We start from the raw sequence: 18,965 nt of genomic DNA, 5'->3' as shown, positions 1-18,965 counted from the left end.
TTGCTGCGGGAATACCGCAGCAAAACATGCAGCTCTCAAAATCCGCATAGTGTGCACAGAATTTTTTCTTCCCATAGGTTTTGCTGCTGAATCACTGCAGAGATGTTATGAGCATAACATGCAGCGAAACCGCAGAAATCCGCGGCAAAAACCGGCAAGTGCGCACAGGGCCTAAAAAAGACTAACCCGCACATCCAACAGGTGTGAACAGGGGCTAGCTGAAAACACAATATAAATACAAAACACATACAGCTGCACACTAAAATGCTAACAATAAATAAGGGTACTCTGGTATTTTCATTACGGTTATGGGAATATTTGAACAAAAGAGATGTTTACCTTATGTATTGGCCAATGCATGTGAGCCTGGTAACCAGTGACAAGGTATATCTCAATATTATAGGACCCTAACTCAAATGCCTCTATCTGGATTAAAAACCTACAAGTCTGGGCAGCTAGGCTCCAGCTATAAAGGGCAGTGAACACAGCCTGGTGACAGGGTGGAGTTCTCAGTCAGAAAGAAATGAAGTACAAATATATCAAGACTTACCCGCACATCCAACAGGTGTGAATAGGTGCTAGCTGAAAACACAATATAACTACAAAACACCTACAGCTGCACTCTAAAATGCTAACAATATATAAGGGTACTCTGGTATTTTCATTACTGTTATGGGAATATTTGAACAGAAGAGATGTTTAGCTTATGTATTGGCCAATGCATGTGAGCCCGGTAGCCAGTGACCAGGTATATCTCAATATTATGGGACCCTAACTCAAATGGCTCTGTGCAGGAAACTAGAGACTTCCATTTTCCTCATATGCAGTTTGGGCCAACGTTCAGAGATAACCACTTTCTCCGCTTTTGCTCCCTTCATGCCTCCATAAAGAGCTTCTCAGCTATGTGATCACCAACTGCAACAGCTGGACTTAGTGCATATTTGCCCTTCTCAAACCAAACTCGAACCTATAGGATATAATGGGAGGCAATCACAAACACATAAAAATGCATGATAAATGTACACAAACAGTTAATAAACATTGCCATAACACTTACCGGTCCCCGCGATCCCTCCTGCACTCTGTCTCATGCCGCTATTCCATCCGATGATCGCTGAATCCTCCCGGTGACCAGCACTGCCAGCAGTGATGCAGGACCTATCGTGACGTCAAAATAGCCATGTGACCAGTCACGTGGCTATTGTCTCATTGGCTACAGACTGGTCACATGACTATGACGCGTCATGTAGGACCTGCGAGTGCATCTCTCCGGTACACGGTGCACATTTGTGTATCGCCGTGTACCCGGCGACATGCTCTAGGACACTGTCGACTCCCCGTTCCGTTAGGGACCGGCTGACACAGCCGGTCATTAACGGAGATCACCGTTGCCATAGCAACGCAGTTAGCGGTGACGTCACCGCTAACCGCGGCTCCGGGAGCACCGTTGCTATGGTAACGCTTCTGTCAGCGTTACCGCTGACACCAGCAGCACTGATCACTCACGGAGTGAAGGCTGCACGGGGAGCAGCAGCGTCTTCCCCCATGCAGCAGTGATGGAGCAGAGCTGCATTTGTTGAACGAGAAAGACAGAAGACCATGGATCGTGGAGGGCTGACAGGGGGTAATAAAGATGGAGTCTGTGTCTGTGTATTTATTTCTATGAAGTGAAGGTAACACCAAGCAGTGGGGGTTAGCAGCCAGTAGCTGCTTGGATTACCCTTAGCTAGCAATACAAAAAATGCAGCGGGAGCCCATATATATTTTTTTTAATTATTTATTTAAATAACTAAAAACAAAATGGGCTTCCCTGTATTTTGATTGCTGGACATCACAGTGCTGTAAAAATAAATCTTTAAAAAAATGACTTAGCGCTCCGCGGTATTTTTGATTGTCAGCGCAGATAAAGCAGACAGCTACGGGTTGCCACCCCCATCTGCCTGCTGTTACCTTGGTTGGCAATCAAAATACAGGGAAGCCCATTAATTTTTTCTATTTAAAAAATAGTTAAAAAAAAAATGACGTTGGGTCCCCCCATTTTTGATAGCCAGCTAGGGTAAAGCAGACGGCTGTAGCCTGAAAACCACAGCTGGCAGCTTTACCGTGGTTGGGGATCCAATGTGGAGGTCCCCCCAGGCTCTTTTTTTATAATTATTTTATAAATATTAATAATTACACAATAAAAGTAGGGTCCCCCCCAAATTGGATCACCAGCCAATGTAAAGCGGACAGCTGTGGTCTGGTATTCTCAGGGTGGGAAGGTCCATAGTTATTGGGCCTTCACAGCCTAAAAATAGCAGGCCGCAGGCACCCCAGACGTGGCGCATCCACTAGATGCGCCAATCCTGGCGCTTCACCCCAGCTCATCCCGTGCCCTGGTGCAGTGGCAAACGGGGTAATAAATCGGGTTGATACTAGCTGTAAAGTCACCTGAGATCAAGCACAGCAGTTTGTGATGTCATGGTGTCTATTAGATACCCAACATCATAAACTGTCAGTACTAACAAAAAAAAAAATCGACAAAAGAAATGTATTTGAAAAAACAGTCCCCAAAACATTTCCTCTTTCACCAATTTATTGTAAGAAAAAAAATAAAGGGGTCCCACGACGACTCTGGACCGTCTAGAATATGGGGGGGGGACACTCAGGGAACGTATCCCCCATTTTCTAGGAGTGCGGACCCTTCATGTGAGGAGTGTGGGTGCAATGAATCTGCACTCACTCTCCCCGGGTCCACAGCAGCAGAGTCCATGTCGTAATGGCTGCTACCAAAGCTGCAATGCCCTGATCATGAGGTAAGGGCATGCCTAATCAGGAGAACTATTCTACATTTCCAAATATTGGTATTTGCTGATATTATTGCTATTCTACCTACTATATATTGGGGATAGGATGTTGGAGATGGAATACCCCTTTAAGTCCAGTTATCCAGCTGAATGAATACTTAACAACAGAGCTCGCTATTTAGATGTGTTTTCTTGTGGCGTATAATGGACTCTCATGTTTGGTAGTCGTTCAGCAGGGAAACTATAAAAGCAAATCCCTCCATTTGGAAATGTAGTATATAGCTCTCCTGATCAATTATGTTCCTTACCTCATGAGCAGGGCATTGCAGTAATAATAATAATTTATTCATTTATATAGCGTTATTAATTCCATAGCGCTGTATGTCTTTGGAGTGTGGGAGGAAACCGGAGTACCCGGAGGAAACCCACGCAAACACGGGGAGAACATACAAACTCCTTGCAGATGGTGTCCTTGGTGAGAATTGAACCCAGGACCTCAGCGCTGCAAGACTGCAGTGCTAACCACTGAGCCACCGTGCCGCCCATTTAGCTTACAGATGCATAACCACCACTCACTGTGTCTGAACACAGGAAGCTGAGCTGACAGCCGCTCTGTGCATGCGGCAGCGTCTATTGTGAAGGAGAGGGCCGTGGGGGGATCAACGCTGCACAGGTACCGTGGGACACCGGGGAACACCGGTGGGGTTATAGGGGGTGACCTGGCAGGGCCTGGGGAGGAGTTTTCTGTCGCATGTGTCATGGCACATGCGACAGAAATCAGAGCAGTAGGGTGAATGCGGCCGGCGCGCTGCTGTGCGCGCGGCCATCTTGGATTTCTGGGAGGGCATCAGGGGGGGCACTTTGGCGACACCGGGGGACCGGGTAGGAGATTTATCATGTTTGTTCATGCCAGATGGGAGATAAGTAATTTTTTACCGGCGCTGTCATTTACTGTATCGTGATCATCGGTGTACGGTGTATGCCTGTGATCACGTGAGCGGGGACCGGAAAAACCGTCCTGAATCATGATCTCCAGGGTCTCAGCTAGCCCTGAAACCCCGGATATTTTCTGACGCTGGGGGGCGTTATTCACTTATTTCTGCCTGCTGTTTATAAACGGCAGATCAGAATAAGGCTACATTAACACGACCGATCCATTTTTGCGGTCTGCAAAAAACAGTCCGTTTTTTTTCACGGGTGCATCCGTGTGGCATCCGTTTCCATTCCGTAGACGGTCCGTATGTCATCTGTTTGTCATCCGTGTGCCTTCCGTTTTTTTTGTGTACTGCAAAAAAACTGAAGGAGGGTAAATGCATAAATTTACCCAGGATCCATAGCTTCATCCTACATGAGGCGGTCACATGTTCACTCCAGTGCCATTTTCTACTGCTTTTCACAGCGTAGAGCGCTCTGGTGATTTTCTTGTGCTTGTGCACTTCATATCAGTCTTTTCTGTCATTATAATGGCAGAAAGACACATAATGTCCCACTCTCCTGCATTTTGTAATTTTGCACCCTTTGGTGCCTTTCATGTGGCACTAAGGGGTGATTAGCTTTGTATTTAGCCAAAAAAATGAAAAAAAAAAAATAACGTAATAACGTAGGGTTCCCCCTATTTTTGTAGCCAGCTAGGGTAAAGCAGACGGCTGCAGCCTGCAGACCACAGCTGGCAACCTCACCTTGGCTGGTAATCCAAAACTGAGGGCACCCCACGCTGTTATTTTAAATTTAAATAAATAATTAAAAAAAAAAACACGTAGGGGTCCCCCCAAAATTGGATCACCAGCCAAGGTAAAGCAGACAGCTGGGGTCTGATATTCTCAGACTAGGGAGGTCCATGATTATTGGACTCTCCCCAGCCTAAAAATATCAGGCCGCAGCCGCCCCAGAAGTGGCGCATCCATTAGATGTGCCAATCCTGGTGCTTCGCCCCAGCTCATCCCGCGCCCTGGTGCGGTAGCAAACGGGGTAATATATGGGGTTAATACCAGATGTGTAATGTCACCTGGCATCAAGCCCTGGGGTTGGTGAGGTCAGGCGTCTATCAGATACCCGACATCACCAACCCAGTCAGTAATAAAAAAAAATAGATGACAAACACATTTTTATTTGAAAAAATACTCCCCAATACATTCCCTCTTTAATTTATTAGAAAGAAAAACAAATCCAGGTCTGGTGTAATCCAAGGGGTTGCCATGACGATCCACACTGTCCCAGTCAATGAAGAGCAGAATGTTCCCTATTGGCTGGGAGAGCAATGCAGTGACCTGAGCTAACATCAATAGGTCAGCCCAGGTCACTGCAGGGGATGACAAGTGCTGCTGTCAGCGAGGTACATTACCTGCGCTGATCTCCTGCACTGCCGACAGCACCTGTCACTGAGTTCAATGACCGCCGCCTTCACAGCCAAGTATCGCGAGAGGCCCGTGACGTCACCGCTAGTCAGTCTCGGGTCGGAAGCGAGAGAAGGTGATGTGACAAGCGGCGACCATGGAGGACAGTGACAGCGCTGAGGTCGGGACTTCATCACCGCAGGTAAGCCAAGCGGGACCATGTGTGCAGAGTGCCAGGAGGACGTCAGTGTCGTGGACTGCATGGCTGGGGACGTGTGTGTGTGTGTGTGTATATGTATGTACATGCTGCGTGCAGGAGGGGGCGGAGCGAGCTGAGCGGGGAAGTGTGGGCTTCCTGCATGTAACTAGGATAAACATCGGGTTACTAACCAAAGCGCTTTGTTTATCTTGGTTACCAGCTTCTGGCAGGCTGCCAGCGATGGCTCCTGCACACTGTAGCTGTAAAAAGCCCTGCTTTTTGCTGCTAGAACCGTTCTCGAACGTATCTAGAACTATCGAGCTTTAGCAAAAAGCTTGAGTTCTAGTTCTATCTAGAACAGCCCCCAAAATCACTCGAGCCGCGAACTGGAGAACCTCGAACCGCGAACCGCGCTCAACTCTAATTACTAGATACAGCAAGAATAGATCACATAGAAAGCACATGGAACCGCTGCTCCAGATTCCCGTCCGCTGCTTCAACCATGTATATTTATTTTGCTACTGGAATAATTTTACAATTTTTATTTTCAATGGAAGGATATGAATAAAAAGTGTGTGAAGTTTCTTATTCAAATAAATGCTTTATTCCTCGAAGTCTTTCTTTAGTGCACAGATTATTCCATCTGCAGTTAACAATGAGAAATGTTCTTTTGGTTTCCAGCCAGATGGAAATGTTCTGATTTCCTAAACATAATTCTCAGCCTCCTGGTTTTTGCCCTTTTACAAAGAAAAGTGTTTAGTTATGAAAATAAAACAATAGACTTCAAGACAGGAGTCCTGAGCTCCCCTTGTTCTTGAGTCATAATAACATGGACTTTCTGAGCAAAACCTTGAGGAAGAGAAATGTCCTCTACAAATCCAACATTTCTCCTACATTTTGTTAACTCCTTAAAGCACTCTTACCTCATATATGAAATATGACAATACATTTATAATATATATTTTTTTCAGCATACCCTATTGACTTTGCACAGTGCTTAGCCCCCCATGCCTCGCAGTCTCCATTATTGAAATGAGGACAGTACACTGATCTTCAATATGGAGTTAGTGACAGCAGAAGGAGAATATTGGGTATTGTGACTACTAGTGATGAGCGGGCACTGCCATGCTCAGATGCTCAGTACTAGTTGCAACTAGTGATGAGCTTGTACTACCATGCTCTGGTACTCGTAAGTAGAGATGAGACAGCACTACCATGCTGTGCTACTCAGTACGAGTCATAACTAGTGATGTGCGGGCACTACCATGCTTGTGTGAACTGGTGTAAGTGAACCATCTATGTAGGTCGCCTTGCTTGCGTCAGCCCTTTCAGCTTTACTCATAAATTTTCAGTAGGACTGAGGTCAGGGCTTTGTGATGGCCACTCCAAAACATTTACTTTGTTATCCTTAAGCCACCTTGTCACCAGTTTGGCAGTATGCTTTGGGTCATTGTCCATTTAAAAGACCCATTTCCGCCCAAGCTTTAAGTTCCTGGCTGATGTCTTGAGATGTTGCTTCAGTATTGCCACATAATCTTCTTTCCTCATGATGCCATCTATTTTGTGAAGTGCACCGGGTCCCTCCTGCAGTAAAACAACCCCACAACATGATGTTGCCACCCCCATGTTTCATAGTTGCAATGGTGTTCTTCTTAGGCTTCAAAGCTTCTCCCTTTTTCCTCCAAACGTAACAATGGTCATTATGGCCAAACAGTTCAATTTTAGTTTTGTCAGACCACATGTCTCCAAAAATTAAAGTTTTTGTTCCTGTGTACATTTGCAAACATTAAGCTGTTTTTTTTAATGTTTCTTTTGGAGTAATGGCTTCTTCCTTGCAGAATGGCCTTTAAGCCCATGTTGATACAGTACTTATTCCACTGTGAATAATAACACAATCTTACCAGCGTCCACCGGCATCTTCGCAAGGTCTTTTTCTTTTATCCTTGGGTTGATATGCAAATCTCTGACACAAGCACATTCATCTCTGGTACACGTAACTCCTCTCGTTCCTGAGTGGTATCATGGCTGGACATTCTTATGTTGTTTGTACTTGTGTATAATTATTTGTACAGATGAACAAGGCACCTTCAGGTATCTGGAAATTGCACCCAAGGATGAACAAGACTTGTGCAAATCCACAATTCTCTTCCTGAGATCTTCGCAGATTTCTTTTGATTTTCCCATGATGCTACACAAAGAAGCAGTGTGTTTCAGGTGTGCATTAAAATACATCCACAGGTGTCTCTATTTAACTCAGATGTTCCAAATAAACCTATCAAAAGCGTACCAAGACATGACATCATCATATGGGCTGTCCCATATTGTTTAAAGGCATAGTGTTCTTAGTGTATGTAAACTTTTGAATTTGCAGAAAGTAATAAAAATGCCTTAAAACATTCCCTCTCTCATTATTCTGGCATTTGGCAAATATAAATAATTTTTGTTCCTAATTGACCTAAAACGGGAAAAGGTTATTCTGATTTCATGTCAGATAGTGAGAAAAACATGCAGATGTGTCTTTTTAGATAGTGTATGTAAACTTCTGATTTCAACTGTACATGGACATATGCCTTTGGACAGCCCTAGGACAATGGATTTCCACGAAAGGGACCTCTGTCAGATTAGTATGTAGGCCATTATGTTTTTTCTTTTTTTAATATATACATTTTACATGTCTTTCTTTTTAAATTCTATTTCATTGTTTGCTTCGTTGTTTCCCTTCATACAGAAATAAGGTGACTAAACTATAGGTCATTATACTATTCCTTTTGGTTTGCCACGATTTGCTGAGGTCTGTGGTCTTCCACCAAATTGTTCTGTGGTTTCCCAATGATTTGCTGTATGATTAACTCCATTCCTGTCCCATTTCATGTTGGGTCCGGGTTTGCATCCTATAGCTAAATGGATTTGTAGATTGAGAGATAATCTTGAGTGTTTAAAAGATTAGTATACATTACCCGAACTGGTGTATGACGAGGTGATCTTGTGAACAAACGTGTATTTCTACTTGCTTCTTCAGGTGGACCTTCAGATGTGGACCTTCAAGCCCTTTGGCGAAACAAGGGTCAGATGCTGAAGGGAAGAATTATCCTCTTCTACATAATGATAGGTTTATCTGTTTTAGATCATTTATGTATATCTTTTCCCCTTGAGGGTTTGATAATTGTGCCTTACCTGAGTTTCTACTTTTTTTGGCTAGCTGTGTAAGCAAAGTGCTTAAAAGTTGGTTTTTACATCATGTCTTTTTTTTTTTGACCATATAAACCAGTAAGATGACTTGTTTCCCCGGCAGATGTTCACTGTGTACTTTTCCTTTTGGGTGTGTGGTTTCTCACAAACTCTTGGCAAGAAGTGAGAACTGAGCGTGCTTTGTTATTATGTGGATCTGCAGCCTTGGATGAAATCATCTGCGCACACACACACCATTGAGGTCTGCTCGCAGCTCGGCTTAGTAATGCTTTTATTTTATGCAAGAGCTAAGCGCTGAAATGTAAGAGCGTTCCTTCTAATCGCCTGAAGCAGCTGGAATACTAATGATCTTTATGGGACATATGTATAGTGTGCGTTTTTTAGATATTGGGTCACATTCGAAGCTGCTGGTCCATAAGTAGATGGTGGATGAGTAGTGATCATCAGGCACCTGGATAAAAGACAACGCAAAGTGTCCATTCTCCAGGAGATTAGTGTGGGGTTGTCCTCCAAAAGAAAGGGGCTTTTTTTTCTTCTCCTTGAACCCACCACTACTGCTTTTGCCAACTCTGTCACATTTTAAAGGGAACCTGTCAGGTCCAATATGCATCCAGAACCATGAACAGTTCTGGGTGCATATTGCTAATCCCTGCCTATCTATCCCTGTATCTAGTAGCATAGATAAAGAGATCTTTAGAAAAAGTATTTCTAAAGATCCTTTATGATATGCTAATGAGGGCTGAGACTAGTCGCAAGAGTGTTACTTCCCCCGACTAGTCCACCCTCTTAGCATGTTAGCACATTCACAGGGGTGTGCTAACATGCTATTCAATGCCCATTGCCCAGTGTCATCAGCAGTGACGCGCATACCTTTGTTCGTTGTCACTGCCTCAGACATCGGGTTTAGGCACTTCCGGTCATGTCCACTAGATTTCTCTAAAGCCGGGACACCTGGCTTCATAGTGCGCATGACCGTTATTGCTGGGGGAAACACACTGAGCCTAAACCCGGCGTCTGAGTCGGTGAAAACGGACACAGTTACGCACGTCACCACTACTGATGATGCTGGGCAATGGAAATTGACTAGCACGTTAGCACGCACCTGAGGACGGACTAGTCTGGGAAAATCACGCCATTGCGACTAGTCCCTGTGCTCATTAGCATATCATAAAGGATCTAAAGAAATACTTTTTCTAAAGATCTCTTTACTTGATGCTGGGATAGTTAGGCCGGGATTAGCAATATACACCCAGAACTGCTCGTGGTTCTGGGTGCATATTGCATGTGACAGGTTCACTTTAAGGGAATAAATTGCAATACGATGTGCAGATCATAGGCCAAAGTGCTACTTTTTCGGGATACGGAACAGATCCATTTACTTAATTAGGCACAATTGACCAGTGCTAGATAGTCTATCTCACTATACAAAGTGCACAATTCCATATATTTCCTGTCCAAAGCACCTACACTCCTCAACACTGAAGTTATAACACCCGAAGTGGAGAAGTCAAGGAGTTCTGGAAATCATAAGATGGACAGACGTGATAATGATATGCAAATGATGAAAAAATGGAAACAAAGGGCCCAATTTATCATGACCGGCGTTCACAAGAAGGCGTGCCGAGGTCAGATGTTCCTGAGTCATAAAGAGGTGCATGTTCTTCATTAACATGGAGTGTTTAATGAACGGCGCCTAACTGTGCACTACCCGAAACATCTCAGTCTAGTCAGGTACTGGAGTGCGATTTCTGGAGGATGGCATCTCACAGCTTGTCATGAAGTATACGAGCTGTGGCGTTTCACCGCGCCCCTGTACACCCCAGCTTTGCATATTTTGTTAGAGCTTGGAGAAAGTGATGTGGAAACCCCAAAAAGCCGCAAAATTTATGCGCAATTCAGAGTTTCACATGAAGTTTGCTACTTTTCAAAGCTTTTATGCCTGATTTCTGGTGCAAAGCTTCCATAAATCAGGCCCAACGTTTTCAGAACTTCTCAATTTATTCAGTATGAGAGCCATGCAAAAATCTATGTGCACATTAGGCGTTTTTTTCACGCTGCCTTTTTGTCCTCAAAAAACGCACAAAAACGCACCCGCGGCAAAAAAAACAGCGTTTTTACCACATTTTTGGCAGCGTTTTTGTGCACTGTATTCAATGAGTGAAAAATGCAGTGAAAAACATGGAAAGAATTGACATGCTGCGTTTTTGTGGTCGCCACAAAAACGCAGCTACAAAAAACCGCTGTGTGCGGACAGCACTTCTGAAAACCCATAGATATTGCTGGGGAAGCAATGTCACAGCGTTTTCAGCACAAAACGCGGTCAAAACGCCTCAAAAAGACGCAGCAAAAATGTTTAGTGAGCACAGGGCCTTATATTCTTGTCTGCAATCAGTGAGGTTATTAATGGTGGTGTGAGGAATGTTCTGCCACACTGAATGCACTTTGGGCACGATAGTCTTCAATGATGGCCCAGACGTGGTCCATGGGAGAAAAGTCCGGAGACGATGCAGGCCATGATGGCACGTTTAGGCCGCCCAGGCTCCTCAGAGTAGCACCAGAATTGTGTGGCCTAGTGTTGTCATGTTGAAAAAACGTCTCCTAGGACATGTTGGAGAAATGGTCGTACGGCCTAATAAATGTAATACCGAGCTGTTTGCGTCCCTGGAAAGAGGACGATAGAGGCCAGGTTACCATACATTATGCCAAATCACCAATGCTTTGTACAGACCTTCATGAGGGAACGTAGTGCCATTCACAGGTTCAAGTAACTTTCTAAAGTGTTTGTGCTCTTTCATTAAACGTTAACTGACTGCAGTCTATTATAAAGGCACAAACTGCGCTGTACTCACCATCCCCAGGTCCATGGGCGACGGTTGACGTTTCTCCCGATGTCTGGCTTTGCCTACAGTGCTGACGCCAATCAATGAGGTATAAATTGATCTCCCTTATTGGCTGTCAAAGGGACCTCAGCGCCGCCAACAAAGCCTGGCATTGAGACTCACTGGTGTACACCGAGAAGGAGAGTACAGCGCGGTTTGTTTTTTTCTAATAGCCTGCAGCCAGAGATTAATTCTTAAAGTGGTATTTCCATTTCCAAGATCCTATCCCAATATGTACTAGGTGTAATAATAATAATATTAGCAAATACCTCCTATTTGAAATGTAGTATAGTTCTTCTGATTGACTATGTCGCTTAGCTCATGTGCAGTGCATTGCAGGACTTTAGGTATCCATGGTTACGACCACACATATAGTGACAGTTAGGCCGGGTACACATATCCGGCTTTTCGCCGGTTTGACGGATGCGGCGCACGCCAGTACAGTATGATACAATACAGCGGCAGTGCCGCAACCTCCGGGTCACATGCTCCTATCACATGACAGCATGTGACCGGCGCTTGCTGTGCTGCCAGTGTGCTGTATACACTGTACTGGCGTGCACCGCATCCATCAAACCGGCGAAAAGCCGGAAATGTGTACCCGGCCTTAGTTGCTCGTGGTCATAACCATGGATACCTAAGCTACAATATCCTGCACATTAGGTAAGAGACATGGCTATATCAGGAGAACTATACTACATTTCTAATAGGAGGTATTTGCTAATATTATTATTACACCTACTACATATTGGGATAGGATCTTGGAGATGGAAGTAAATCTTTTAATGAAAGGCACAATACCTAAAAATAAAGTAAAAAATATTTTTTTTAATAGAAAGTATAAAAAAGGAGAGGTTTTTTTTTTTGTTTTTTTTTTTTAATTGGGCAGGGACACTTTAAGACTTTTTTTTTTTTTTTTTTATTATTATTTGATTTGAAGTCAGCACACCAGTCTCATTAGGTCAAAGATCTGTTTATTAATATATGTAGCTTTGGTGACAGATATGCTGTAATTCTTGGGTTAGCGACAGAGCTGCTTTCCGCACCTTATCCGACTCCACCATGGTGACTTTTCCGCTCTCCTGTGATGCGGATCCCTCTCCTGCTCACCAGTAACGCATATTGTCTGTGAGGCGTCCTTGTTTACTGTGCTCCGCATTACTTAGTGTCATGTTCTTGGAGAGAAGTTCGTCTGATATGTCAGCCGTGCACGTACAGTGGATAAATATAGACCCTGTACAAGTTGTAGGTGTGATTACACAGGGAGGCTAAAAATGACCCCTTTCATACCTCAGCTTAAAAACAGTGGGCGTTCCGTAATGCAGAACCACACGGACCTTCGGAGGGATTTTTATCCATTCGGAGCATCGGTCCGCTGCTAAACTGTAGGATACCCTGGCAGAGCGGGATTATGCTGCACCTACTTCACCCCTCTGGACTGTGTACCCCGGATTCATTACACCCCCTGGACTTCTAACCTCAAGCTTATGGAGACCACTGCAATCTGTTGGGGGCGAGTTAGCGTGGTAAACTTCATAAAGGGGCTTGGTAGGTCACCGTAATCCTCAGTACAGATATATATGTGTGTGAGTGTGTAATATATATATATATATATATATATATATATATATATATATATATATATATATATATTATATACACATTAGTATATATAATGTGTGTATGTGTCTATGTATTGTATATATAATGTGTGTGTATATATGTATATGTGTGTGTGGACAGATATTTTCTACCTTTTGGTGCCTATAAACTATTCTGCCGGCTTCTGGTCCTTATGTAATAATTTCCATAAAGTCATTTTAGGGGGATGAATGGACAGAGCTCATTTTCTATACGATGGCACGGTTGTAGCGCTGGGGTCTGGGCTATAAATCCAACCAGCGGTATCATCTAGAGTTTGGATGGGTTGCCTCCGATTACTACTTTTTCCATCCACACTCCAAAAATATACTAGAAGGTCAAACGGCTTCCTATGAAATGGACCATTAATCTGTGGGTCTGAAATAAGGAGTCGCATGCTGACTATCTTTGTACAGCGCTGTGGAATATGTTGGCGCTATATAAACTGCGGGGAAAATAGAGCTGCGTTGTTAATACGGTGAATTACGATATGAAATGGACCATTAATATGTGTGTCTAAAATAAGGAGTCGCATGGTGACTATCTTTGTACAGCGCTATGGAATATGTTGGTGCTATATAAACTGTGGGGACTATAGAGCTGCATTGTTAATACGCTGAATTACGATATGAAATGGACCATTAATATGTGTGTCTGATATAAGGAGTCGCATGGTGACTATCTTTGTACAGCGCTGTGGAATATGTTGGCGCTATATAAACTGCGGGGACTATAGAGCTGCATTGTTAATACACTGAATTCCGATAATCTGCTAGGATTACCTGCAATCACATGTTAAACTGCAGATTACTCCTCTCTGTAATCTCTGTACATCTGTATCTCACAATTTGAGGAGGCTTGTGTTCTAGATCAGCAATAGACTAGTGATAATTATTCCAAAACTGATTTTTCTTGCTTGTGTATCTAGCTCTGTGAGCTGAAATGTGCAGTAATCTCCATTTAGTTTTTAAAACTACAAGTCCCAGCATGCTTTTAAAGTTGTCATTGCATGTTCATGTGTAGATCCAGAATAACTTGGAGAGCAGAGATCTAGTGAATGTAAAGCCATTATTTCTAACACTGTTACTTACAGAGACTGAGTTCCCAAATAGTCACTGTGGTTGTGGCCATGTTAAAAGGAATGTGTTTAAACATTTTTCAAGTCTGTGTTTAATGTTGAATTGATTTTTTATATACTTTTTTATATATATTTCTTATTTTCCATATCATTATAGATATAAAATAAAAACCAAAATTTTCACGCCGATTACTAGGCCTTATGTTAGTCTCATACTTCCTGTTCTGTACAGAAGACTTTTTAGTGGTCTCATAATCACAGGCAGGATTACAATGACAGATAACACAATTTCCACAAGTTAGAATAGGTGATATCAGAGCTCACCTCCTCCCCCTCCCTTCACAATGACATTTACCCTGATGAAAGCTCACTCACTAAATACTAACATATTATTATTTAGTAGGGTCTGAGTCATACAATGATAGATATAACCTATTCTAAATGGTGTAAATTGTGTTATCACAGCTCACCTCCTCCCCCTCTTCCCTTTGGAATGACCTTTACTCTGATCAAAACATGCTCACTAAATACTACCATATTATTTTGGTAGTGTCTGAGTTAGACAATGACAGCACGATTTCCATCATTCCATAATAGGTCATATCACAGCTCACCTGTTCCCCCTTCATTCACAATGACCTTTACCCTGATGAGAGCACACTGACTAAATACTACCATATTATTCAGTAGGGTCAGAGTCAGCCAATGACAGGTGACACAATTTCCACCATTTAAAATAGGTAATATCACAGCTTCCCTCCTCTCCCTCCCTTCACAATGACCTTTACCCTGATGAGTACGCTTACTAAATACTACCATATTGTTTAGTAGGGTCTGAGTCCGACAATAACCGATAACACCTTTTGCCCCATTTAGAATAAGTGATTTCACAGCTTACCTCCTCCCCCTATCTGCTCACTAAATACTACCATATTATTTAGTAGGGTCTGAGACAGTCTGTAACTGCTAATGTTTGTGTGAAGAACAGGAAGTAGGAGTCTAATATTAGGCCTAACATCCAGTGTCAAATTTGCAATTAATTTTTTTTCATACATTTACACAAAAAAAATTATTAAAAAAAAATAATTTTAAAGGGGTTTCTAGTTTTGCAAAAGTAGTTATAGCTTGTTTTTATTAAAAAAAAAACAACAACAAAAAAAAAAACCACACGGAAAAAACGTGTTACTCAGCCTCCAGGTCCAGCGCTGAGTATCCCGGTGTGTTATTGTCTGCATAGCTGACCTCCTGTGCGCTGCACCCAGTGGTGGTGTTTTAATATGGCCATAGATTAACACTGCTGGACTAGGTCCCCCATCAGACCTGGTCCAAATTCGATTCACCCCCAGCACTGATTAGCAGCTCACTGTCAGTATACAATGTGCACACGCAAAAGTGGTGTTTGCGGGGGAAGAACTGTCACAACGGCTGCACCCAGTAATCTAAGTGATACATCATTGGATTCAGAATCTCTTTTCCTACATAATGCTGCTTTCAGATGAGGTAGCAAAAATCTGCTGACAGATTCCCTTTAAAACCAGCATGGCATCATATATTGTTTATATTATTGTTTTGTGCAGTTTTCAGAGCATTATCTCCTGTTTTCATGTTTCTAGTTTGCAGTATTATCTTCCGTCTGCACAAAGTGCTAGACTATAATAGTAATGTGATACATTATTAATGAGGGAGTGTCTGCCGGTTCAGGAGTCAGTAAATCATGATTATAAATGTAAATTGCCATAGCAACTTGTTCTTTGAAGTACCAAACGACTTTTACTCTGTACTCCCTTTTTAAGATGAGTGTAATAAGTCATGTCGGACTCCTGCGCACCGGACAGGTCCCAGGGCCTGATAATGATTCATGAGGTTGTGTGTTTGAGGCCAAGGTCCCTCCTGTGCCGCAGCGCTGTCCAGACTGGCACCGGGGTATAATACCCAAAAGACTCTTCACAATGGTTCCTTGGGGATGAATGTGCTCAATCACTGCTCAAGTCACTATGAAGCGCAACCTACAGGTGACTTTCCAGAAGGGGTACAGGAAATGTTCTCCTGTATATTGACGAAATTTCACAATAAATCCATTTTTGACTTTTCTATTCATGATACATGGCAAAGAAAATACAGCTATGACCTCCATGATTGTACACGCTCCATCTGCTTCTGCCACCAGACATCGTTGCACCTTCATTGAGGACGATGTGTGGCGACAATGCAGCAGTTCTGATTGGTGCCGTCCAGGCCGGGATCTTCGGAGGGGGGGGTTCATTCTTGAACATGGTTGTCTATCCATCCATCCATCCATCCATCTCCCTACTGTGAACCTTGAGTTTTGCTTCACACTATAGCTTACGGCCTCCAGTTGCCGGTTATAGGTTCAACTTGCCCTGGTTCACTCCCGTTTCTTCCCACCAACCTTCTCCACCTGTAGCAGCCAAAATGTTGACTCAATTTGGGACTCCATGAATACATCCGGATATCTGTACAAAAGATTAAAAAGTGAAAGCCAGGATTTCCTTGGGACCTTCTAAATGCAGTGGCTACTGCAAAGTTTGATACGTTGGAGGCTCTATTACAGGGAATTTGTCATCAGGTTTCTGCTCCCCCATCTGAGAGCAGCATAATATAGGAACAGAGACTCTGATATCAGTGCTGTGTCACTTACTGGACTGTTTGCTCCAGTTTTGACAAAATCACAGTTTTATCTACTGCAGATTTAATGCAGAGCTCTGTATAAACCCACTTACAACACTGAGTAGCTGCTTTCTGTTCACACTGTGCATAGGCAGAAAGGTGCCAATTAGTGGAAGTTGGGAAGTACAGTGTTCATAAATATAAAGGACTACATGGCAGCATGTTTACTAGTACTCTAATGGTGAAATTCCTGTTGCCAAAACTGTGATTTTATCAAAACTACAGTTAGTAACCTGTGCATGTGGCCTGAGTAGGACATAGCTGGGATCAGGGTCTCTGTCTCTACACCATGCTGCTCTCAGATTAGGTGGTAAAACCTGGTGACAGATTCCCTTTGTGTTTTCGGCCCTAACTCTGCACCCAGACAGCAGCATACAAATGATGAGCCAGGCACATTTTATTTGCTCCACACATGCAACACTTTTTCCTCGCATCCATATTGTGCACCTTGGTTCCATACTGCTGCTGTTCTCTCAGCCTAGTTATGGCCCTGCATCATCTAGTGACTTTTTGTTGATGATGTGATGGCGTTACTCGTCAGCTTGCTGTTTGAGGTAGCACACAGGAACACTTTCATTTAGCGGGATTTATAAATTGCACATAAACTGCCTTTCTGGTTACATACGGCGTAAGGGAACATACACTGTATCGCAGTCCGTTAAAGTCTTGGTACTCGCGCGCAGGTTCAGGTACACTTCTTGGCTGAAGTATCCCAGTGAAGGTAACTCACTCTCCACTCACTGACCCCGCTCAGTACACACAACTCCTCTCTGAGGTTCCTTCCGGAGGTGTCACAAACCTCCACACACTAACTCCGGTCAGAAGAAGCGAACAGTCTCTTCATTAAGAGGGTTCCTTCCAGAGGCTCCACAACCTCTACACACACAGTCCCAATGAGGACCAGCTAACTCTTTCCTGGAGACAACACAGCCTCCCTACACTGACCATGTGTCAAACAATCAGTCACCATCTTAACCGATTAGACACACCCACGGGCAGAGGTATGTGGATAGCCAGACCCATCAATTTCTCCTGCTATCCTTAAAACGTGGCCCTGGTACACCCTAACAAGGCTCGTAGCACCACAAATGTGTCGCCCTGGGCAAGCCAGGGGTCACAGTTCACAACACCACCACACCCCACATCCCAGGTAGGCACACCTAAGCTGAACCAAAAATCCTTGTTGCCTTCCTCCAGAGGCTGATGATTCACACCAGGGGGTGGGCCAGGCGGTTGGCTCCGGCCACCAAGGAGATCACACTTCTGGAGGCGGGAGAAACCAGGCAGATTAGCCCGGGGAGGGCAAGAGTAAACAACGGAGTTGAGTGAGGAGCAGATAAGAGAAGTGAAAGTGGAGGAAAGAAAAGTGGAAAAGGAGGAAAGCAAGAAGTGGTGACAGAGCAGAGAGTGTGCCAAGCCTGAGAGCCCAGCTTTGTGTAGGGCCAGAACAGCAAGGTCAGCGACGGCGGTGACTGTCTGGAGGGGGACCGTTTGGAAGTTCCTGGAAGGACCCCGTTGGCTGTGTGCCCGGTGGTCTGGAGCGGTGTTCCGAGGGACGGTCAGCACCAGGGCATGGGCCTCTCGGACCCCGGCAAGGCTAGGAGTCGCCAAATTTGCCGAATCCGTCAGTGAAGGGGACGTAGATCCCCCAGCAACCAAGTCCCGATTGAAGGCAACAGTCCAACCGTTACAGAGAGACACCGCCACCGCCAAGGCACCAGTTTCTCAGGGCCAGCGCCTGCGGGCAAAGTGTAGAGCTCCTCCGGCCCAGATTGTAGTCGGGGAGCGGGTAACCGGAGGGAATCCACCGCTACCACAAGTCAACCATAGGTGCAAGGAAGAGTGACATCACCGTCAACTACCGGGAGTGCAGGTGCAGCCGTCTGTGGGACCGTCCTACCAGCCGTTTGGTTTACCATACAAACTGTGTCCAAGTCTCAGGCTGAGTGAGTACCACAGTGCCGCAAGGCACAGCGCTGCCCCCCGCGTCCCTGCGCCCACAAGGCCCCGCAACTCCTTCTCAACTCCCGGGCCCCGGGATCACCAACCCCTACCCACGGAGGGGCAACACAACACCTGGCTGCTCCGCATCACCATCCCCGGGACCCCCGAATTGAGCAGCGGTGGTGAAATCACCACAACCGTGGGTGGCGTCACGAACTATAACAATCC

General features: G+C 44.4%; 1 protein-coding gene across 8 annotated transcripts in view; it reads left to right on the top strand.

Moving 5' to 3' along the window:
- FRY (FRY microtubule binding protein) overlaps positions 1 to 18,965 on the top strand; it is a 645,836-nt gene that overhangs the window by 296,934 nt on the left and 329,937 nt on the right. The window contains exon 1 of one of the 8 annotated variants that reach the window (XM_075337347.1): positions 12,795 to 12,934. The exons of the other annotated variants lie outside the window; for them this stretch is intronic. Coding sequence (XP_075193462.1) covers positions 12,874 to 12,934 — 61 coding nt within the window. The 5' untranslated portion in view covers positions 12,795 to 12,873. Of the gene's footprint in view, positions 1 to 12,794; positions 12,935 to 18,965 lie in introns of those variants that run through there. 8 annotated transcript variants of the gene reach the window in all.

Source organism: Anomaloglossus baeobatrachus, chromosome 2 (genome assembly GCF_048569485.1).
Source record: "Anomaloglossus baeobatrachus isolate aAnoBae1 chromosome 2, aAnoBae1.hap1, whole genome shotgun sequence".
Lineage (NCBI taxonomy): Eukaryota > Metazoa > Chordata > Amphibia > Anura > Aromobatidae > Anomaloglossus > Anomaloglossus baeobatrachus.
This window is presented reverse-complemented; position numbering and strand designations above follow the sequence as displayed.